The 24,214-nt window shown below is 42.3% G+C and overlaps 1 protein-coding gene across 11 annotated transcripts in view; it reads left to right on the top strand.

The window, feature by feature from the left end:
* The window catches only part of ATRNL1 (attractin like 1), a 1,086,620-nt gene that overhangs the window by 270,729 nt on the left and 791,677 nt on the right, over window positions 1-24,214 (top strand). For all 11 annotated transcript variants that reach the window (XM_073354269.2, XM_073354267.2, XM_073354264.2 and 8 more), the window contains exon 14: window positions 21,149-21,267. In XM_073354269.2, coding sequence (XP_073210370.2) covers window positions 21,149-21,267 — 119 coding nt within the window. The remainder of the gene's footprint in view (window positions 1-21,148; window positions 21,268-24,214) is intronic.

Here is a 24,214-nt window from a genome sequence, read left to right as displayed (position 1 = left end):
TTAATACTTTTATAAACATTATATAGTGCCAAAAATTGGTGCTTTCGAAACAAAACTACGATGTGTTCCCAATCTCTAAAGAGAGTCAATTCTATATAAGATAGTAAAACACTAGTGAAGATGTGGTTGAAGAGCTGTAGCGGGGAGGGGGATCACTGATGAAAAGAAAGGAAGCATTGCTTGAAACAGTGGAGTTGAAAGAGGAATTTGAGGACAGAGAAAGAAGGTGCTTATTGGATGAGAACAGGAACAGTGTTCCAGATATAGAAGGCATCACAGATAGAAGGAAGATAGGCGAAAAGCAGAAAAACTAGACTGAGTGAGAGTGGGGAGTAAGGGAAATGAGAACAGATGGAGGTGGCAACAAGATTATGAGTGGACTAGTAGATGAGGAAAAGAGCTTGAATTTGAGGTGTGCAGGCTTTCTAGGCAGGCCTTTAGGGACCCACTTTTGCTGCTCCTTACTAGGGCAGGGTGTAGCAAAGCCTCCAGCAGAGGGTCACAAAGGGCCAGCTACGCCCCTTCAGAATCCTATAATGTATAAATGAGTTGTAGTTCACATTTACTATTCATAAATCTTACTGTCTAGCATGTTTTATATCCTGCACCTGTCCTGTATAAAACACTACAAAGTGGTGCTGACAAAATATAATGGTTATTGAAGAACACTCTACATTAATAATGAGTGGGAGTGGACCATCTTGCTTATGATCTGGTGAAAGTTTGTCTGACCTTTGGAGCGATATATTAGTGAGGATTACAGTTAGACCATCCTTGTAGTACCAGGTTTGCAGAACCGTGAGTAGGGTGATAAATTACAGGTCTGCAAATGAAAAGGGGAACTACTCAAACCATAACTGATGGGAATAAATACAAGGACCTAAATTCTTCTCAGTTATACTGGAGAAGATCCAAAATAACTCGGTTTACATCAGTGGAGTTGCTCTGAATTTACACTGGTAAAAATGAGAAGAGAATTTAGCCCAGTGTGCTCAAATATAGTCAGATAACTGACCTTTCTCTCTCTCCACCTTTCCCTGCTTTGCAGTGTTAAAAAAAAATTACCCAATGATTCTGAGCCATAGAATTATAGCAGCCAGAGCACAGGTTCTCAAAATGACAATTAACAATAGTCATGTCTGTACATGCAAACAACATATAGAGGAAGTGTCATTTGCTCAGATAATTCGCAGGTCTAACTGGAGAATTGGGTAAGGGGTTATAATACAGTCGCAGCTAGAAAAACACTGAACTGAGCCAGTTTTTTTTGCATTTTTTATGTTGTAGTATGTCGAGATGTGTGTTAGTTTCTATCTTATGATTTTCTGTTTGGCAACATAACTGTATTGATTCAAATAGCAAGTTATCTTTATCAGTTGTTATTGTACACCATTCCTAAACTGTAAATTTAAAATTTGCAAGCTAAATTGGTGTTGAAAGTGTTTTGTTTTGTAGTTTACATGAATACAGATATAGAGTACAGCTCCACATATTTGATACTCATTCTGTATATTTTTCTGAGAGAATAATATGAAACATTTCAGAGTAACAGCCGTGTTAGTCTGTATTCGCAAAAAGAAAAGGAGTACTTGGGGCACCTTAGAGACTAACCAATTTATTAGAGCATAAGCTTTCGTGAGCTACAGCTCACTTCATCAGATGCATATCGTGGAAACTGCTGCAGACTTTATATATACACAGAGAATATGAACCAATACCTCCTCCCACCCCACTGTCCTGCTGGTAATAGCTTATCTAAAGTGATCATCAGGTGGGCCATTTCCAGCACAAATCCAGGTTTTCTCACCCTCCACCCCCCCACACAAATTCACTCTCCTGCTAGTGATAGCCCATCCAAAGTGACAACTCTTTACACAATGTGCATGATAATCAAGTTGGGCTATTTCCTGCACAAATCCAGGTTTTCTCACATCCCCCCCCCCCATACACACACAAACTCACTCTCCTGCTGGTAATAGCTCATCCAGACTGACCACTCTTCAAGTTTAAATCCAAGTTAAACCAGAACATCTGGGGGGGGGGTAGGAAAAAACAAGAGGAAACAGGCTACCTTGCATAATGACTTAGCCACTCCAAGTCTCTATTTAAGCCTAAATTAATAGTATCCAATTTGCAAATGAATTCCAATTCAGCAGTTTCTCGCTGGAGTCTGGATTTGAAGTTTTTTTGTTTTAAGATAGCGACCTTCATGTCTGTGATTGCGTGACCAGAGAGATTGAAGTGTTCTCCGACTGGTTTATGAATGTTATAATTCTTGACATCTGATTTGTGTCCATTTATTCTTTTACGTAGAGACTGTCCAGTTTGACCAATGTACATGGCAGAGGGGCATTGCTGGCACATGATGGCATATATCACATTGGTGGATGTGCAGGTGAACGAGCCTCTGATAGTGTGGCTGATGTTATTAGGCCCTGTGATGGTGTCCCCTGAATAGATATGTGGGCACAATTGGCAACGGGCTTTGTTGCAAGGATAAGTTCCTGGGTTAGTGGTTCTGTTGTGTGGTATGTGGTTGTTGGTGAGTATTTGCTTCAGGTTGCGGGGCTGTCTGTAGGCAAGGACTGGCCTGTCTCCCAAGATTTGTGAGAGTGTTGGGTCATCCTTTAGGATAGGTTGTAGATCCTTAATAATGCGTTGGAGGGGTTTTAGTTGGGGGCTGAAGGTGACGGCTAGTGGCGTTCTGTTATTTTCTTTGTTAGGCCTGTCCTGTAGTAGGTAACTTCTGGGAACTCTTCTGGCTCTATCAATCTGTTTCTTTACTTCTGCAGGTGGGTATTGTAGTTGTAAGAAAGCTTGACAGAGATCTTGTAGGTGTTTGTCTCTGTCTGAGGGGTTGGAGCAAATGCGGTTGTATCGCAGAGCTTGGCTGTAGACGATGGATCGTGTGGTGTGGTCAGGGTGAAAGCTGGAGGCATGCAGGTAGGAATAGCGGTCAGTAGGTTTCCGGTATAGGGTGGTGTTTATGTGACCATTGTTTATTAGCACTGTAGTGTCCAGGAAGTGGATCTCTTGTGTGGACTGGTCCAAGCCGAGGTTGATGGTGGGATGAAAATTGTTGAAATCATGGTGGAATTCCTCAAGGGCTTCTTTTCCATGGGTCCAGATGATGAAGATGTCATCAATATAGCGCAAGTAGAGTAGGGGCGTTAGGGGACGAGAGCTGAGGAAGCGTTGTTCTAAGTCAGCCATAAAAATGTTGGCATACTGTGGGGCCATGCGGGTACCCATAGCAGTGCCGCTGATCTGAAGGTATACATTGTCCCCAAATGTGAAGTAGTTATGGGTAAGGACAAAGTCACAAAGTTCAGCCACCAGGTTAGCCGTGACATTATCGGGGACAGTGTTCTTGATGGCTTGTAGTCCATCTTTGTGTGGAATGTTGGTGTAGAGGGCTTCTACATCCATAGTGGCCAGGATGGTGTTATCAGGAAGATCACCGATGGATTGTAGTTTCCTCAGGAAGTCAGTGGTGTCTCGAAGGTAGCTGGGAGTGCTGGTAGCATAGGGCCTGAGGAGGGAGTCTACATAGCCAGACAATCCTGCTGTCAGGGTGCCAATGCCTGAGATGATGGGGCGCCCAGGATTTCCAGGTTTATGGATCTTGGGTAGTAGATAGAATATCCCAGGTCGGGGTTCCAGGGGTGTGTCTGTGCGGATTTGATCTTGTGCTTTTTCAGGAAGTTTCTTGAGCAAATGCTGTAGTTGCTTTTGGTAACTCTCAGTGGGATCAGAGGGTAATGGCTTGTAGAAAGTGGTGTTGGAGAGCTGCTGAGCAGCCTCTTGTTCATATTCCGACCTATTCATGATGACAACAGCACCTCCTTTGTCAGCCTTTTTGATTGGACACAAATCAGATGTCAAGAATTATAACATTCATAAACCAGTCGGAGAACACTTCAATCTCTCTGGTCACGCAATCACAGACATGAAGGTCGCTATCTTAAAACAAAAAAACTTCAAATCCAGACTCCAGCGAGAAACTGCTGAATTGGAATTCATTTGCAAATTGGATACTATTAATTTAGGCTTAAATAGAGACTGGGAGTGGCTAAGTCATTATGCAAGGTAGCCTGTTTCCTCTTGTTTTTTCCTACCCCCCCCCAGATGTTCTGGTTTAACTTGGATTTAAACTTGAAGAGTGGTCAGTCTGGATGAGCTATTACCAGCAGGAGAGTGAGTTTGTGTGTGTATGGGGGTGGGGGGGATGTGAGAAAACCTGGATTTGTGCAGGAAATAGCCCAACTTGATTGTCATGCACATTGTGTAAAGAGTTGTCACTTTGGATGGGCTATCACCAGCAGGAGAGTGAATTTGTGTGGGGGGGTGGAGGGTGAGAAAACCTGGATTTGTGCTGGAAATGGCCCACCTGATGATCACTTTAGATAAGCTATTACCAGCAGGACAGTGGGGTGGGAGGAGGTATTGGTTCATATTCTCTGTTTATATATAAAGTCTGCAGCAGTTTCCACGATATGCATCTGATGAAGTGAGCTGTAGCTCACAAAAGCTTATGCTCTAATAAATTGGTTAGTCTCTAAGGGTATGTCTACACTACGAAATTAGGTCAAATTTATAGAAGTCGGTTTTTTTGAAATCGGTTTTATATATTCGAGTGTGTGTGTCCCCACAGAAAATGCTCTAAGTGCATTAAGTGCATTAACTCGGCGGAGCGCTTCCACAGTACCGAGGCAAGCGTCGACTTCTGGAGCGTTGCACTGTGGGTAGCTATCCCACAGTTCCCGCAGTCTCCGCTGCCCATTGGAATTCTGGGTTGATATCCCAATGCCTGATGGGGCTAAAACATTGTCGCAGGTGGTTCTGGGTACATATCGTCAGGACCCCGTTCCCACCCTCCCTCCCCCCGTGAAAGCAAGGGCAGACAATCATTTCGCGCCTTTTTTGTCTGCTGCCAGCCAAAGATGTAAAGGATCGATGGAGTGGGTCAGAACAAGAAATAGACCAGATTTGTTTTGGACTCATTTTCCTCCTCCCCTGTCTAGATCACACTGCAGTCAGTCACAGAGAAGGCGCAGCGAGGTTAATCTAGCCATGTATCAATCAGAGGCCAGGCTAACCTCCTTGTTCCAATAACAACGATAACTTTGGTGCACCATTTCTTATTGGAACCCTCCGTGCAGTCCTGCCTGAAATACTCCTTGATGTACAGGCACACCCTTTGTTGATTTTAGCTCCCTGAAGCCAACCCTGTAAGCCGTGTCGTCAGTCGCCCCTCCCTCCGTCAGAGCAACGGCAGACAATCGTTCCGCGCCTTCTTTCTGTGCGGACGCCATACCAAGGCAAGCATGGAGGCCGCTGAGCTCATTTTGGCAATTAGGAGCACATCAACCACCACACGCATTATCCAGCAGTATATGCAGCACCAGAACATGGCAACGCGATACCAGGCGAGGATGCGACGTCAGCGCGGCCCCGTGAGTGATCAGGACATGGACACAGATTTCTCTGAAAGCATGGGCCCTGCCAATGCATGCATCATGGTGCTAATGGGGCAGGTTCATGCTGTGGAACGCCGATTCTGGGCTCGGGAAACAAGCACAGACTGGTGGGACTGCATAGTGTTGCAGGTCTGGGACGATTCCCAGTGGCTGCGAAACTTTCGCATGCGTAAGGGCACTTTCATGGAACTTTGTGACTTGCTTTCCCCTGCCCTGAAGCGCATGAATACCAGGATGAGAGCAGCCCTCACAGTGGAGAAGCGAGTGGCGATAGCCCTGTGGAAGCTTGCAACGCCAGACAGCTACCGGTCAGTTGGGAATCAATTTGGAGTGGGCAAATCTACTGTGGGGGCTGCTGTGATGCAAGTAGCTCACGCAATCAAAGATCTGCTGATATCAAGGGTAGTGACCCTGGGAAATGTGCAGGTCATAGTGGATGGCTTTGCTGCAATGGGATTCCCTAACTGTGGTGGGGCTATAGACGGAACCCATATCCCTATCTTGGCACCAGAGCACTAAGCCGCTGAGTACATAAACCACAAGGGGTACTTTTCGATAGTGCTGGAAGCTCTGGTGGATCACAAGGGACGTTTCACTAACATCAACGTGGGATGGCCGGGAAAGGTGCATGACGCTCGCATCTTCAGGAACTCTGGTCTGTTTCAAAAGCTGCAGGAAGGGACTTTCTTCCCAGACCAGAAAATAACTGTTGGGGATGTTGAAATGCCTATATGTATCCTTGGGGACCCAGCCTACCCCTTAATGCCATGGCTCATGAAGCCGTACACAGGCAGCCTGGACAGTAGTCAGGAGCTGTTCAACTACAGGCTGAGCAAGTGCAGAATGGTGGTAGAATGTGCATTTGGACATTTAAAGGCGCGCTGGCGCAGTTTACTGACTCGCTTAGACCTCAGCGAAACCAATATTCCCACTGTTATTACTGCTTGCTGTGTGCTCCACAATATCTGTGAGAGTAAGGGGGAGACGTTTATGGCGGGGTGGGAGATTGAGGCAAATCGCCTGGCTGCTGGTTACGCGCAGCCAGACACCAGGGCGGTTAGAAGAGCTCAGGAGGGCGCGGTACGCATCAGAGAAGCTTTGAAAACCAGTTTCATGACTGGCCAGGCTACAGTGTGAAAGTTCTGTTTGTTTCTCCTTGATGAAACCCCCCGCCCCTTGGTTCACTCTACTTCCCTGTAAGCTAACCACCGTCCCCTCCTCCCTTTAATCACCGCTTGCAGAGGCAATAAAGTCATTGCTGCTTCACAGTCATGCATTCGTTATTCATTCATCACACAAATAGGGGGATGACTACCAAGGTATCCCAGGAGGGGTGGTGGAGGAGGGAAGGAAAATGCCACACAGCACTTTAAGCACAGCACTTTAAAAGTTTACAACTTTAAAATTTATTGAATGACAGCCTTCTTTTTTTTGGGCAATCCTCTGTTGTGGAGTCGCTGGTTGGCCGGAGGCCCCCACACCGCGTTCTTGGGCGTCTGGGTGTGGAGGCTATGGAACTTGGGGAGGAGGGCGGTTGGTTACAGAGGGGCAGCAGTGGCAGTCTGTGCTCCAGCTGCCTTTGCTGCAGCTCAACCATACACTGGAGCATTCTGGTTTGGTCCTGCAGCAGCCTCAGCATTGAATCCTGCCTCCTCTCATCACGCTGCCGCCACATTTGAGCTTCAGCCCTGTCTTCAGCCCTGTCTTCAGCCCTCCACTTACTCTCTTCAGCCCGCCACTTACTCTCTTCAGCCCTCCACCTCTCCTCCCGGTCATTTTGTGCTTTCCTGCACTCTGACATTATTTGCCTCCACGCATTCGTCTGTGCTCTGTCAGTGTGGGAGGACAGCATTAGCTCGGAGAACATTTCATCTCGAGTGCGTTTTTTTTTCTTTCTAAGCTTCACTAGCCTCTGGGAAGGAGAAGATCCTGTGATCATTGAAACACATCCAGCTGGTGGAGAAAAAAAAAGGGACAGCTGTATTTAAAAAGACACATTTTATAAAACAGTTGCTACACTCTTTCAGGGTAAACCTTGCTGTTAACATTACATACATAGCACATGTGCTTTCGTTACAAGGTCGCATTTTGCCTCCTCCCACCGCGTGACTACCCCCTCAACCCTCCCCCCTCCCTGTGGCTAACAGCGGGGAACATTTCTGTTCAGCCACAGGCAAACAGCCCAGCAGGAATGTGTCCCTGAAGAAAAGCACCCTATTTCAACCAGGTGACCATGAATTATATCTCACTCTCCTGAGGATAACACAGAGAGAGAAAGAACGGATTTTGGTTGAATGCCAGCAAACATACACTGCAATGCTTTGTTCTACAGTGATTCCTGAGTATGTGTTACTGGCCTGGAGTGATAAAAGTGTCCTACCATGAAGGACAAAATAAGGCTGCCCTCCCCAGAAACCTTTTGCAAAGGCTTTAGGACTACATCTAGGAGAACCGGAAATGCCAGGGCAAAGTAATCCTTTCACATGCTTGCTTTTAAACCATGTATAGCATTTTAAAAGGTACACTCACCAGAGGTCCCTTCTCCGCCTGCTGGGTCCAGGAGGCAGCCTTGGGTGGGTTCGGGGGGTACTGGCTCCAGGTCTAGGGTGAGAAACAGTTCCTGGCTGTCGGGAAAACCGGTTTCTCCGCTTGCTTGCTGTGAGCTATCTACAACCTCCTCCTCATCATCATCTTCTTCGTCCCCAAAACCGGCTTCCGTATTGCCTCCATCTCCATTGAAGGAGTCAAACAACACGGCTGGGGTAGTGGTGGCTGAGCTCCCTAAAATGGCATGCAGCTCATCATAGAAGCGGCATGTTTGGGGCTCTGACCCAGAGCGGCTGTTCGCCTCTCTGGTTTTCTGGTAGGCTTGCCTCAGCTCCTTCAGTTTCACGCGGCACTGCTTCGGGTCCCTGTTATGGCCTCTGTCCTTCATGCCCTGGGAGATTTTCACAAAGGTTTTGGCATTTCGAAAACTGGAACGGAGTTCTGATAGCACGGATTCCTCTCCCCAAACAGCGATCAGATCCCGTACCTCCCGTTCGGTCCATGCTGGAGCTCTTTTGCGATTCTGGGACTCCATCATGGTCACCTGTGCTGATGAGCTCTGCATGGTCACCTGCAGCTTGCCACGCTGGCCAAACAGGAAATGAGATTCAAAAGTTCGCGGTTCTTTTCCTGTCTACCTGGCCAGTGCATCTGAGTTGAGAGTGCTGTCCAGAGCGGTCAGAATGGAGCACTCTGGGATAGCTCCCGGAGGCCAATACCATCGAATTGTGTCCACAGTACCCCAAATTCGAGCTGGGAACGTCGATTTAAGCGCTAATCCACTTGTCAGGGGTGGAGTAAGGAAATCGATTTAAAGAGCTCTTTAAGTCGAAATAAAGGGCTTCACTGTGTGGACGGGTGCAGGTTTAAATCGATTTAACGCTGCTAAATTCGACCTAAAGTCCTAGTGTAGACCAGGGCTAAGGTGCCACAAGTACTCCTTTTCTTAATATGAAACAGTTCACTCAAACTGTGCCTATGTACACATGTATAAGCTCCATAATATTAAACAGCTGAACTACTTTAAATGTCTGTTTTACCATCATACTGTCTGCATGTTTGCTGTGCCTCTAATGAATATTGTGAACTAGTTTACTTTTCAGTCAGTTTTCTCCTGAACTGTCTCCAAACAGCATGTAAAGTTGCAAACATAGTATAATTTGATGATTGCTGGAAACAAATGCCGGGTAGCACGGAAAGATGTCAGCTACATAAAATTGCCTTCTAAAGAAATTTTTTTGGTATTTTTCATATTTTTCTGTAAACCATTTCATAAGGGATCTAAAAGGTTTTGCCCCTTCCATTCTTTTTGTCCCCTTCAAATCTTGAAAATTTCTAACTTCAAAAGCAACAAAAAATAGGTTAATTTTATTTATATACATACATACATGAAAAGGCAGTGGAAACATTCATTATGGAGGGGGAATGAGGTTTGATTCCTAGTATAGCGGGCAAGGAGAATGACATTCTAATCCTGAAGAAGTCCTGTAGACCTTCAGGCATTTGTGAAGATCCAAGGTATGCATAATGTGGCTCAATGCCTCCTCACCTCTATGGTTGTCGTCTTCAACGCTTAGCTGAGTGGTCGGCTGTAGCAATTATTTGCAATTTTGTCTGTTCCCGTGTAGCCACAAGGGCTTGACAGGCCAAAAGTCCAATGCTGAAACAGACTTAATGCACCCATGTAATGGGGGTCTGCCTCTGGGCCATCTCCTCCCCTTGGTTAGTGGTATTTTATCTCGTACAAGCCACCCGAAGAATGGCTTTCACCAGAACATCTTGGGGCATTCTGTTGACATGTCCGAAAAGCATGAACTGCAGATAATAGCCCCAGTAGTCTGTAGACCAGAGTGACCGTAAACATCTGCGTTATGAATGAAGTTGTTCCACTTTATGCCCAATATACAATGTTGGCATTTTGTGTGAAAAAACTCCAGCTTTGCCCAGTTTGAGAGGCATAGTGTCCATGTTTTGCAACCGTAGAGTAGTACAGATAGGATACACCTCGACTAGATCATGAACTTTGTTGTCATGCTGAGATGATGTTGATTCCATATTCTATAAAGTGACTTTAGAACCCAAATAGCAAAAGTTAGAGACTGCTTTGACAGTTTCATTATTCAGAGATTGATGTCGCAGATGGACCTGATCCTGGCTTTTGCAGCTTTGTCTTTTGGCCATGAAACATGAAGACTGACCATGTTTGACTTCTCCATTTGTTGGAGTGCCTCACAAAACAAGTCGGGGCCCTGTACTAGAAGAACAACATCAGCAGCATAGTCAAGGTCTGAGAGTGAGAGATCTCAGACCTTGACTAAAGTAGGATAGAGTCTTGAAATAATTTGAGTTTCTCCTTCAAGTGATCGTTCATATATAGATTCCACTGTAGGTGCATATGTGTATAAGTGCCCAGTGCACTCGAGTTCGAGACTTTTGCCAGCAGTACCAATGGGTCGTGTTTGCATCTCTGCTATCCTTGTGCAGAGCCAAGGGTATAAAACGGGCCTGGTTACTGTCTCCCTCTCAGTTCCTTCTGACCGCTCATGTGAGAGTTGGAGTTTCCCTGTTACTCTTGAACTTTTTTTTTTTTTTACTTGCCAGCTTTAAAAATAAACTGTACATACTTGTCATAGCTGTAGTTCAGTTAGGTAGTTCACTCTTTGCTCTCTGGATGTTTTTCATCATGCAGAGATCCCTAGGATTTAAGCAGTGTGCCACTTGCGGGACTGTAATAACTGTGATAGACAGTCAAGCTTGTTTCCCTGATATGTTTGGGAGAGGGACATATTAGGGACAAATATCCCATATGTACCTCTTTCCAAGCAAGAACAAAAGTCTGGAGAATTCCGCCTCAAGTTTTGTCGTCTTGAGAAGGTGATGCGTCGTCCTTCAAAACCTGACCATGATCACAAGAGGAGAGTGAGTTCTTCGAGGTAAGATCTCACAGGAAGCAAGTTTAAAGGGAAAAACAGTTTGAGTTGGCAGTTTTTCAAAGCAACATTAGTAAGGGCACAAGAATAAATCATTCCACTGCATAGGAACTAAAGGAAGTATGCCAAGAAACTACCCTGACTTAGCCAGAACATCTTCCATGACCTGAAACCCATAAAAAGAAATGTTAAAAAGTGGAAACTAGGTCAAATTACAAAGGATGAATATAAACAAACAACACTAGCATGTGGGGACAAAATTAGAAAGTCCAAGGCACAAAGGAGATTAAACTAGCTAGAGATATAAAGGGCATCACGAAAACATTCTACAAATACAGTAGAACCTCAGAGTTATGAACATCTAAGGAATGGAGGTTGTTTGTAACTCTGAAATGTTCGTAACTCTTAAAAGCAGAACTTCATAATAAAGAAAAAAGTAAAGGAAGCACTTCTTTAAAATCAGGATGGAAGGTAATTTTACAGGGTAATAAGATTTAAAACACCAGAGGATTCCTGTGTAGGCAAAACTTTAAAGTTACAAAACACAGGAATAAACCTCCCTCTTAGCATAGGGAAAATTCACAAGCTAAAACAAAAGATAATCTAACACATTTCTTTGCTTTACTTACAATTTTTGTAATCGTAGATGTTTATTTCAGGTAAGGTTTTAGGAGAGGTGTTTTTCCTGCCTGGTCCCTCTCTCTGTTCCGAGAGAGTACAACAAAGAGAGAACAAAAACCCTCCCCCCACAGATTTGAAAGGATCTTCCCTTATTGGTCCTTTTGGTTAGGTGCCAACCAGATTATTTGAGCTTTTTAACCCCTTACAGGTAAATGAGGGATTTTATGCTACCCTTATCTATATGTTTATGACAGGCCTATTATCAATAAGTGGGGAAGGGCAATAACAGAAAATGTGGAAATGGCAGAAGTGGTCAGTGACTTTTTTGTTTTTCACCAAAAAGTTTAGTAGAGATTGGCTGTCTAATGTAGTGAACGCCAGTTAAAGTGAGGTAGAATCTGAGACTAGGATAGGGAAAGAACAAGTTAAAAATTCTTTAGACAAGTTAGATGTCTTCAAGTCACGAAGGACTGATTAAATACAAATTAAAGTACTCAAGGAGATGACTAAGATGATATCTGAGCCATTAGCATTATCTTCAAAAACTCATGAAAGATGGGAGAGATTCCAGAGGACTGGAAGTGTGCAAATATAGTGCCAATTTATTTTTTTTTTAAAAAAAAGTGGGCGGGTGGAGAAAAAGGACAACCTGGGGAATTACAGAATAGTCAGCTTATTTTCAGTACCTGGAAAGATAATGGAGCAAATAATTAAGCAATGAATTTGCAAACACCTGGAAGATAATGTGATAAGTAACAGCATGGACTTGTCAAGAACAAATCATGTCAAACCAACTTGTTATCCTGTAAAAGAAAGATACTAAGCCTTGTGGATGGGGGGAAGTGGTAGATGTGGTATATCTTAACTTTAGTAAAGCTTTTGATACTGTCTCATATGACCTTCTCATAAAAAAAACTAGGGAAATATAACCTATAAGGTGGGTGCATAATTCGTTGGAAAACCATTCCCAGGGAGTAGTTATCAGCGGTTCACAGTCAAGCTGGAAGGTCATATTGAGTGGGGTCCCACAGCGATCAGGTCTTGGTCCAGTTCTGTTCAGCATCTCCAAAAATGATTTAGATAATGGCATAGAGAGTACATTTATAAAGTTTGTGGAGGATATCAAGCTGGGATGGGGTTGCAAGTGCTTTGGAGGAGATGATTAAAATTCAAAATGATCTGGACAAACTGGAGAAATGTTCTGGAGTAAATAGGATGAAATTGAATAAGGACAAATTCAGATTACTCCACTTAGGAAGGAATAATGAATTGCACACATACAAAATGGGAAATGACTGCCTAGAAAGGAGTAATGAGGAAAGGTATCTGGGGGTCATAGTGGATCACAAGCTAAAAACGTGTAACACTGTTACATCCTAGAATGATGTTTACTTTTTTTGTATTAACAGGAGTGTTGTCAGCAAAACAAAAGTAGTAAGTCTTCCATTCTACCCTGTGCTGATATGGAAAATGTAGAGAAATTGTCAACAGTCCAGAAGAGAGCAACAAAAATTATTAAAGGTCTAGAAAACCTGGCCTAGGAGGAAAGATGGAAAAAAAGGGTTTGTTTAGTTTGAAGATGAGAGGGCTGATGGGGGGCGTAATAACAGTTTTCAAGTACATAAAAGATTGTTACAAGGAATAGGGAGAAAAATGATTCTCATTAATCTCTGAGGATAGGACAAGAAGCAATGGACTTAAATTGCAGCAAGGGCGGTTTAGGTTAGCCATTAGGAAAAGCTTCCTGTTAGGGTAGTTAAGCACTGGAATAAATTGAATAGGGAGGTTGTAGAATCTCTGTCATTGAAAGTTTTCAAGAACAGGCTTGACAGTCACCTGTCAGGAATGGTCTACTTATTGTGCAGTCCGGCCTTGAGTGTTGGGGACTGGACCAGATGACCTCTCAAGATCCCTTCCAGTCCTACACTTCTGTGATTCTATGAGGATTGCTCTTCTGGCTGCTCCAGCCCCAAAACCAAAATCTGAAGAGGCCACCTTCTTCTTCTCCTGTAGCCTCTTTGAAGCAGAAGTTATCTTCATCCTCTGAGGCTGATAGATTATCTAGGTCTCATACTTTGTCACATGAATAGAATAAGTGATCTATAGAATAGAGAAGTCCTCTGGCACTGAGCTCAAGTCACGTTACAAACACTGATGTTCACTAGGACTGTCTGCGTTGGCACCATTGACTCGAACATGACCATCAAGACTGGTGCTTTAATTTTTGCTGCTGGGAACTACCTCCACTCTGGCACTGTTGAGTCTGGTACCACTTGTATTGTCTGTGGAGCACTTACCTTCTGTTTTGGTAGCATCAATGCCACAGATGTTCTTTTCAGCAAAGGCTTGCTCTACCTTTCTGTGCCTAATTTATTGCTGCTTCACCATCTGGTAGCAGCAGCGGCTTCAGCCACATTGGCTCTGCCTTCCTTGTCTGCTGAATCAGCACCACAGATAATGTCGACACCATATATAATGCTGGCACCGTGAGCACCATTGGCAAAATCTGGACACAAGTCAGCATTTTGTCCTCTGCAGCAGGCTCCACCTGAATCATAGAATCATGGAACTGGAAGGGATCTCAAGAGGTCATCTAGTCCAGTCCTCTGCTCTAATGGCAGGCCTAAGTATTATCTACACCATCTCTAACAGGTGTGTCAAGGTTCCTTCCCCACTCTGAACTCTAGGGTACAGATGTGGGGACCTGCATGAAAACCTCCTAAGCTTACTTTTACCAGCTTAGGTTAAAACTTCCCCAAGGTACAAACTATTTTACCCTTTGCCCTTGGATTTCCACTGCCACCACCAAACTTTATCTGGGTTCCTGAAAAAATGGACTTTGGACCCGTCTTTCCCCCCCAAATCCTCCCAACCCCTGCACCCCACTTCCTGGGGAAGGTTTGGTAAAAATCCTCACCAATTTGCATAGGTGACCACAGACCCAAGCCCTTGGATCTTAGAACAATGAAAAAAGCATTCAGTTTTCTTACAAGAGACTTTTAATAGAAGTAAAAAGAAAAGAATCACCTCTGTAAAATCAGGATGGTGAATACCTTACAGGGTAATTAGATGCAAAACATAGAGAATCCCTCTAGGCAAAAACTTAAGTTACAAAAAAGACACACAGACAGAAATATTCATTCTATTCAGCACAGCTATTTTCTCAGCCATTTGAAGAAATCATAATCTAACACATACCTAGCTAGATTACTTACTAAGTTCTAAGACTCCATTCCTGTTCTGTCTCCGGCAAAAGCATCACACAGACAGACACAGACCCTTTGTTTTTCTCCCTCCTCCCAGCTTTTGAAAGTATTTTGTCTCCTCATTGGTCATTTTGGTCAGGTGCCAGCGAGGTTACCTTTAGCTTCTTAACCCTTTACAGGTGAGAGGATTTTTCCTCTGGTCAGGAGGGATTTTAAAGGGGTTTACCCTTCCCTTTATATTTATGACAAGGTGTTTGTCTAACTTGCTCTTAATCTCCAAAGATGAAGATTCCCTCCCTATGCAATTTGTTCCAATTCTTAACTCTCCTGACAGGAAGTTTTTCCTTATGTCCAACCTAAACTGCCCTTACTACAATTTAAGTCCATTGCTTCTTGTCCTACCTTCAGAGTTTAACTAAAACAATTTTTCTCCCTCTTCCTTGTAACAATCTTTTTTTGTACTTGAAAACTGTTATGTCCCCTCTGAGTCTTCTCTTTTCCAGACTAAACAAACCCAATTTTTTCAATCTTCCATCATAGGTCATATTTTCTACACCTTTAATCATTTTTGTTGCACTTTACTGGACTTTTTCCAATTTGTCCACATCTTTGCTAAAATGTGGCACCCAGACCTGGGCACAATACTCCAGTTGAGGCCTAATCAGTGCGGAATAGAGCAGAAGAATTACTTCTCGTGCCTTGCTTACAATACTCCTGCTAATACATCCCAGAATGATGTTCACTTTTTTTGCAACAGCGTTACATTGTTGACTCATATTTAGCTTATGGTCCACTATGACCCCCACATCCATTTCTGCAGTACTCCTTCCTAGGCAGTCATTTCCCATTTTGCATGTGTGCAATAGATTATTCCTTCCTAAATGGAGTACTTTACATTTGTCCTTGATGAATTTCATCCTGTTTACTTCAGACCATTTCTCCAGTTTGTCCAGATCATTTAGAATTTTTAATCCTATCCTCCAAAGCACTTGCAGCCCCTCCCAGCTTGGTATTGTATGCAACTTTTTAAAGGTACATCTATACCATTATTTAAATCATTGATGAAGATATTGAACAGAACCAGACCCAGAACTGATCCCTGCGGGACCCCACCCATTATGCCCTTCCAGCATGACTGTGAACCACTGATAACTACTCTCTGGGAATGGTTTTCCAACCAGTTTTCCACCCACCTTACAGTAGCTCCATCTAGGTTGCATTTCCCTAGTTTGTTTAGAAGTTCATGGAAGACAGTATCAAAAGCTTTACTAAAGTCAAGATATACCACATCTACCTCTTCCCCCTTTTCCACAAGGCTTGTTACCCTGTCAAAGAAAGCTATCAAGTTGGTTTGATACAGTTTGTTCTTGACAAATCCATGTTGACTGTTACTTATCACCTTCTAGATGTTTGCAAATTCATTGCTTAATTATTTGCTCCATTATCTTTCTCGGTAGAGAAGTGAAGCTGATTGATCTGTAATTCCCCGGGTTGTCCTTATTTCCCTTTTTATTGATTGGCACTATATTTCCCCTTTTCCAGTCTTCTGGAATCTCTCCCATTTTCCATGACTTTTCAAAGATAATAGCTAATGGCTCAGCTATCTCCTCAGTCAGCTCCGTGAGTATTCTAGTATGCATTTCATGAGACCCTGGTGACTTGAAGACATCTAACTTGTCTAACAAAACCAGCTTCAACTCTAGCATTACTGTCCATGCAACAGCATGCACTGCTGGCTGTTGTCTCCCCTGCCATCCACCAGAGCAGCTCCTCTGTTTCCTGAAGAGAGCTGCAACTCCTCATTTTCAAATTTGGAGCATGACCTGTTCATCTTGCAAGGTCTTTTAGATCACCTTTCAGGTCACGTTCTACAGACACTGCTCAAACCCATGGTATGGAACAGGAAAGTTTATAAGCCAGCTTAGTGTCCATCACTGTGTGCCGTGCAGAGATTGAACTACCCACCCTTGCCTTACTGGGCACTCTGTATTGCTCTCAGTGTTTCTAGATCCCTGTCTGCAGTGCAGTTGGGAAGAAAGTCAGCATCTCTAGTCTCTGTTCCTGTTAGGGAAGACCCCTTTCCGGCCCATCAGCCACCCACAATGTTGGGACCAACTGAGGAAGAGAAACCCAGGGATGAAGCCACAAAACTACCTCCCAACATTTCTTCTTCTGATAAGACCATAACAGCAGAGTTCTCTCCTCCTCCTCCTCCTCCTCAAGACGTTAAGATCTTTCAGGAACTTCTTGTGAGGGTGGCCATATCCCTATGGGTGCAAACAGAAGTTGTGCAGGACAATCTGCATGAATTTTTAGACATTCTGAAGGCTCCAGCACCTGAAAGTGTTGCCCTTCCCATTTACGAAGCCCGTTTTAAAGCCAGTCACAACACTTTGTCAGAGACCGGCTTCTGTACCACATACTGCCAAACGTGTGGACAGGTGTTACTAGGTTCCTCAACAGGAATTTGACTGCTATTTCACCTATCCCAGAGGTTCTCAAACTGTGGTCCGTGGACCACCAGTGGTCCGCGAGCTCCATTCAGGTGATCTGTGGATAGCTTCCTCTAAGGTGCATGCCTGGGTGGCCGCACATGAGAGAATGAAGGACCACCCACCTAATTAGTGGAGTCCCGCAGGCGTGTGCCTTAGAGGGTGGGGGGAATTTGGGATGTGCAGGGCTGTGGTGGCCAGAGAAAAAGGCAACTTTCCCCAGCTCCAGGGTGGTGACTGCTGAGGAGAGAGGGCCTCCTTTCCAGCCTCAGCTCTGTGGCTGCTGTGGCGGGGGAAAGAGGGCACATCCATCACATTAGAAAGGTAAGACTACTGATATTAAAATATGAGTTGTGTGCTTTTATTTGTAGATCAAAAAAAGTAGATTTTTTTGTTATAGCGCTTTTATCCAAAATGCTTTACAATAGTTAGCTAATGGTACAAACAACATTTGGAAAGATCATTAAGTGGTCCGCTGAGACCCTCAGCAATTTTCAAGTGGTCCGCGGAAAAAAAAAATTGAGAACCACTGACCTATCCTATTTCAGACTCTGATAGTCATTGCAGCTAATAAATCCTGTATGGAAGGAAAGCCTATACCATTGCAAGTCTTCAACTGAGGGTATTGTCGGGGACTCGAACCCCAGACGGCATGGTTCGTTGTCTGACCGCAGAGAGACAGGCAACACCAGCAAAGTCCACGTATAAGCTCTTTATTGAAGAGTGCACACAACAATAGAGAGCAGCCCGTCTCCGAAGAGAACCAGCCACCTCTTAGGCAAAACTAATAGGTTTTTATAGACAGGTCCGTTGCGTCACAGATTATTCATGAAATAGCCCAAATCCCCCTCCCCTTTGTTAGTTAAAAGTTCTTTATCATTCATGCATACCTATCCCCTATTGTATATAGCTTTTTGCAAGTCGTTATGCCTCCCCAACTTTCTTATCAATCCAGTTGTCAAACAGGGGATGAGGAGTTAAGAACATACATGAAACAGAAACAGGGAGTGGAGACAGTGTGTCTCCTTCTCATTCTCAGAACATCTGGTACGATAATGCAGGAATGCAAGTCTCCTCCTAATTCACTCCTTGCAACTGAACAAGCATTCTTTCATCCTGCCTATCTCATTCAGGAGCTTTCCCAGCATTCCTGCATTGGCCTAACTTTGGTTCGGTTGACATAACTGCTTCATGTTAAAATTTTCCTAACAGTATCAAATTATCAGGCTTTGCCTTCCAAATATATGTTTGTTTATTGGTCATCAATAGTGAAATTTGTAGACTAATTGTCTGAAGAAAACAGAGACAGTTCATGACAATGTCTGAAAGACATCTCAGAGCCTGTGCTTCTCTTCAAGAAGGCATTGACGCACCAGACACTGCTTTGCATTCCATGGCTACAACTGTTTCCATCAAAGACCTTTTGACTGAAGGTTCTAAGCTGTTTTCCCCCCAAAAAATCCTTATGATACCAGGTTTCAGAGTAACAGCCATGTTAGTCTGTATTCGCAAAAAGAAAAGGAGTACTTGTGGCACCTTAGAGACTAACCAATTTATTTGAGCATAAGCTTTTGTGAGCTACAGCTCACTTCATCGGATGCATCCGATGAAGTGAGCTGTAGCTCACGAAAGCTTATGCTCAAATAAATTGGTTAGTCTCTAAGGTGCCACAAGCACTCCTTTTCTTTTTATGATACCAGGTGCATGTTAAAAAAAAATTCTTGAGCAACTCTGCTCTCTGAGAGTTTACGCTCTAATGATGAAATGGAAACAGTTTAAACTTGATCTCACTAGAGGTTCTCATATTACCAGCCAAGAGCCCAGGATGTCTCTAAAAGGAGATCTAAGCCTCCTCGACACAGACGTTTAGCTTCATCAATAGCAGGTCTACGTCACCATCTACTAAGCAGTTGTTCTGATGTTTTCATCGAGGACAAAACACCCACAACACATCTCACATGGGATCTGAACTTGATCTTGTCATACTTAATGGATCATCCTTTTGAACCTTTGGCAACATCATCTTTGCTGCTGTTGCCAGTTTTTGGTAGCAATTACTTCTGCTAGGAGAGTGTCTGAACTTCAGGCACTTCTAGCTGACCCATGTTTCACAATCTTTCACGAATAAAAGATCTCTTGGCCTGAGTTTATGCCCAAGATATTTTCTGCATTCCACCTCAATCCAACCATGCCTCTTCCAATGTTTTTTCTGAAACCTCACTCCAGCAACTCAGAGGAAAGCTTTATACCTTGGATGTTTAAATGGCTGTATTCTGTTATCTAGACTTCATGTTTAAATCATCTCCTAGACTTCATGTAGCCTATACTGAGGGGATTAAAGGGGAACCTGGAACAGCACAGCATATATCCCACTGGATTTCTGACTGTATTAAAGTTCTGTTTTGATTTAGCTAAGGTAAAACCAAAACAGAGATTGGTTAATGTTTTTGTAAAACAGGTAGATTATATTGCAGTATGTTTTACGTACATTTTGATCTTCATGTAAATCTCATACCCACCTTTTCAGTATGGTAAATGCCATGCTCACAACTAAGTATAAACATATTTTTTAAAAGTAATGTGTGATTAGTCTGCTAATTATGGCAGTGCAGATGTATCCAAAATGCAATATACTTACTACTTCATTGCCAGAAAAACTCAAAAAACAAACAGCCCCCAAAATAACCACTCCAGCTGGCTTCCCACAATAGAATGTTGGGTATAGAAATATCAAAACTATCTATGATTGTAACATGACAAGTGAAATAGTTAAGATGAGTAAAATAAAAACAATATATTGGAGAACAAACCATTATTCAAATGTACTTTGTATTGAAAATCTAGTACAATATACATTACACATACTTATTTTCCTTAAAAATATGTAGTGTTCATCTTTGTACTATATTCCAAATGGTGGTTGTTTTAAAACCATGGTAATTTACTACAGTCAAACCTCAGAGTTACGAACACCAGAGTTACAAACTGACCGTTGAACCACACACCTCATTTGGAACCAGAAGAAAACAATCAGGCAGCAGCAGAGACGACCCCTTCCCTTCCCCCCCCAAAAAAAGCAGCAGCAAATATAGTACAGTATTGTCTTAAATGTAGACTACTAAAAAATAAAGGGAAAATTTTAAAAAAAGATTTGACAAGGTAAGGAAACTCTTTCTGTTTAAATTAAGATGGGTAAAAGCAGCATTTTTCTTCTGCATAGTAAAGTTTCAAAACTGTATTAAGTCAATGTTCAGTTGTAAACTTTTGAAAGAACTATCATAACGTTTTGCTCAGAGTTACAAACAACCTCCACTCCCAAGGTGTTCATAACTCTGAGGTTCTACTGTATGCAGTATTGAAAGTTTATGAAATTAATTAAGAGTTAGAATTGATTCTTATCGGTTACGGAATGATCCTGTTAGGTTTTGTTTTTACTTGTTTTACTGCTGTCTTCTTGCATAAAGACCTACTATTTCTGTAAAAAGGTCAAGCCTAAAAATATTTTTCATCCACTTTGTTAAATTAATGATCAAGGGATAGAATAAAAGGCTATTAACATGTTTCTCTGATCCATGTACTGTTCTAGTATCAGTCTATAGGTTACAAATCAAGGACTGTTTCTTTGACAGGTCAGGGTCTTATGAAACTTCAACTAATGTGTGTTTAAAGAACAGGTGTTTTAAAGGGGGTATAACATTAACTTAATATGGTTGATTTCCTATTAAGTAAATTGCATCTTAAATTGAAGGTCATGTTTGCAATGAAAAAATGCCAGATATTGTCTGAAGCAGCTGTTAAAAATGTGTGAATTAAGAATTGTGGCACTCTCTCTTTCATTTTGCCATTTGTTTTGTGTCTCATTTGTATTACAGCTGCTGCAGATGACAGATGTTACAGATATGCAGACTGTGCCAGTTGTACTGCCAATACAAATGGTTGCCAGTGGTGTGATGACAAGAAGTGCATTTCAGCGAACAGTAACTGCAGTATGGTAAGTATTTGATTATATGTATATATAGTTAACATTGCTTCTGTATAAACATTCGTTTACCATTTAACAGCATTGAATAAAATGTTATACATCAGATATTTGGAAATATGAAAAACACACTTCTTCATACACGGTAAAGAGAATTAATACAAAGGAAAAATATCTGAAAACCGAAACTTTGTTACCTTATTTTTGACTGCTCCCCATCCTTCAACTGAGGAAATTTCTAAGTTATCCCACACCCTACCAGGTAATTTAAGTTATTAGTCTGTTAACATATAAAAAAGTGAACATATAGCAGTATTGTCTGAGATTTTTAAAGGAATCTATGGGAGATAGGCATCCAAGGACAGGGTAGCCCCATTACTCAAATGAGTGGGGAAAGACAATAACAGAAAATGTGGAAATGGCAGAAGTGCTAAGTGACTTTTTTGTTTCAGTTTTCAACAAAAAGTTTAGCAGAGATTGGACATCTAACATAGTGAATGCCAGTTAAAATGATGTAGGAAGTGAGGCTAAGATAGGAAAAAACATGTTAAAGATAAAGATTATGTAGACAATTTAGATGTCTTCATCACCAGGGCCTGATGAAATACATCCTAGAATATTTGAGCTGACTGAGGAGATATCTGAGCAATTATTTAGATAATGGCATAGAGAGTACACTTATAAAGTTTGTGGATGATACTGTGCTGGGAGGGGTTGCAAGTGCTTTGTAGGAGAGGATTAAAATTCAAAATGATTTGGACAAACTGGAGTAAATAGGATGAAATTCAGTAAGGACAAATGTAGAGTACTCTACTTAGAAAGGAATAATCTGTTGCACATCTACAAAATGGGAAATGACTGCCCAAGAAGGAGTACTGTGGAAAGGTATCTGGGGGTCATAGTGAGTGACAAATGAGTCAACAGTGTTGCACTGTTGCCAAAAAAGCAAACATAATTCTGGGATGTCTTAGCAGGAGTGGTGTAAGCAAGACAGAAGAAGTAATTCTTCCACTCTACTCCATGCTGATTAGACCTCAGCTGGAGTATTGCAACCAGTTCTGGGTGCCACATATCAGGAAAGATGTAGACAAATTGGAGAAAGTCCAGAGAAAAGCAACAAAAGTGATTAAAGGTCTAGAAAACATGACCTATGAGGGAAGATTGAAAAAAATGGTTTGATTTGGAGAAGAGAAAACTGTGAGAGCCCATGATAACAGTTTTCAAGTACATGAAAAGGTTGTTACAAGGAAAAGGAGAAAAATTGTTTTAGTTAAACTCTGAGGGTAGGACAAGAAGCAATGGCCGTAAATTGCAGTAAGGGCGGTTTAGTTTGGACATTAGGAAAAACTTCCTGTCAGGGAGTTAAGTATTGGAACAAATTGCCTAGGGAGGTTGTGGAATCTCCATTTTTGGAGATTAAGAGGAAGTTAGACAAACACCTGTTAGGGATGGTGTAGATAATACTTAGGCCTGCCATTTGTGTAGGGGACAGGACTCGATGACCAAGTCTTGAGGTCCCTTCCAGTCCTACAATTCTATGATCCATCTGCTCTTAAGTTTCAATGAGAGATAGGTGCTTAAGTCCCCAGGCTTCACTGAAATCTCAACAGTTATTGTCAGATAAACAGCATCATCCATGAGGTTTAGTACTCATTACTTATTCTTTACAATGGAAACCCTACACAATCATGTTCCAAGACAATATAACATGGAGCTGTTCACAAAATTCATGAGATGTTTTGACAGCTCCCACTAGAATGACTCAGAAAATAATAGTAATAATACTCAGAACTTTTATAGTGCTTTTTATCAATGCAGCTCAAATTGTTTTTCAAAGGTGGGTAAGTATGATTACTACAGATGGGGAAACTGAGGCAATGAAGTTATGCGAATTGCCTTTGGTCATGGTCGATGACCATTCTTGGAACAGAACTCATGTCTCCTGATTCTCAGTCTGGTGCCTTAACTGAATCTGTTACTCTATCTAATTTCTTACACGGCACCTATATGAAGCATCGGATGTACTGCAAGGTTACCGCTAAAACAGATGTAAAATTCCATAAACATACCACATTGTAGCATTTTACTGAACATCAAAGAGTTAGTGCAGAGGAATCGAGGAATAGTGTTCGAAATTGCAACACATTTTGGAATCTACAGTATATAGGGACCACCCTCACCACCATTTGGGGAAGGTTGCTGGTAAACATGTTAATGTTAAATATTAATATCCAATATAAATTTACAACTGTCTTCTGAGTGCTGTTGTTTTCATGAGCTCTTATTTCGTATGCATCTTTCCTTCCGTCACTGTACATTTTCCATAATATAGAAATACTGAAATGGGGGAAAAAGAGAAAATGTTTATTCTTGCTGTGTTTTGAATTGAACTGCAGTTGAAGCCTGCATTTACCTGTTACTTCACTACAGAAACACCAGTGACTGCAAAATGCAACCTAGGTTATCGGTACATTTTGAGTAGGTTTTAAATGTGTGAATTATGATGGACTTACTCATGGTATCAGTGGCATACAGCAGTACTTGGACGATATGCCAAGCACTTAAATGCACATCAGAAGTCAGAGGACATTTGCTTAGTTTCCCTGAGATACATTCACTTGAAGTCTTGATAAAAGATTTTTCTTTAAAAACAAAACCAAAAATTACAAAAGCTCTCTTGGAAGTTTAAAAGAATTGCTGTGAAAGAACACACAGCCTAGTGGATTTCACAAGGATAGTTCTCAAAGATCTGAGGGTATAAACAGGCTCTGAGAAATGGAGATAGGGAGGGAATAAAGCAAAAATATGTAGATTTGTTTAAGGCATGCATAAAAAGATAGAAGACAATAATAATCACGATGATGATAATTTGTACTTTTCATCCTTAGATTTCAAAGCACTTTACAAAAGTGGGTAGCATACCCATATTCTGTAAATTGGGAGACTAAGGCACCAAGAT

Source organism: Lepidochelys kempii, chromosome 7, assembly GCF_965140285.1.
Source record: "Lepidochelys kempii isolate rLepKem1 chromosome 7, rLepKem1.hap1, whole genome shotgun sequence".
NCBI lineage: Eukaryota > Metazoa > Chordata > Testudines > Cheloniidae > Lepidochelys > Lepidochelys kempii.
This window is presented reverse-complemented; position numbering and strand designations above follow the sequence as displayed.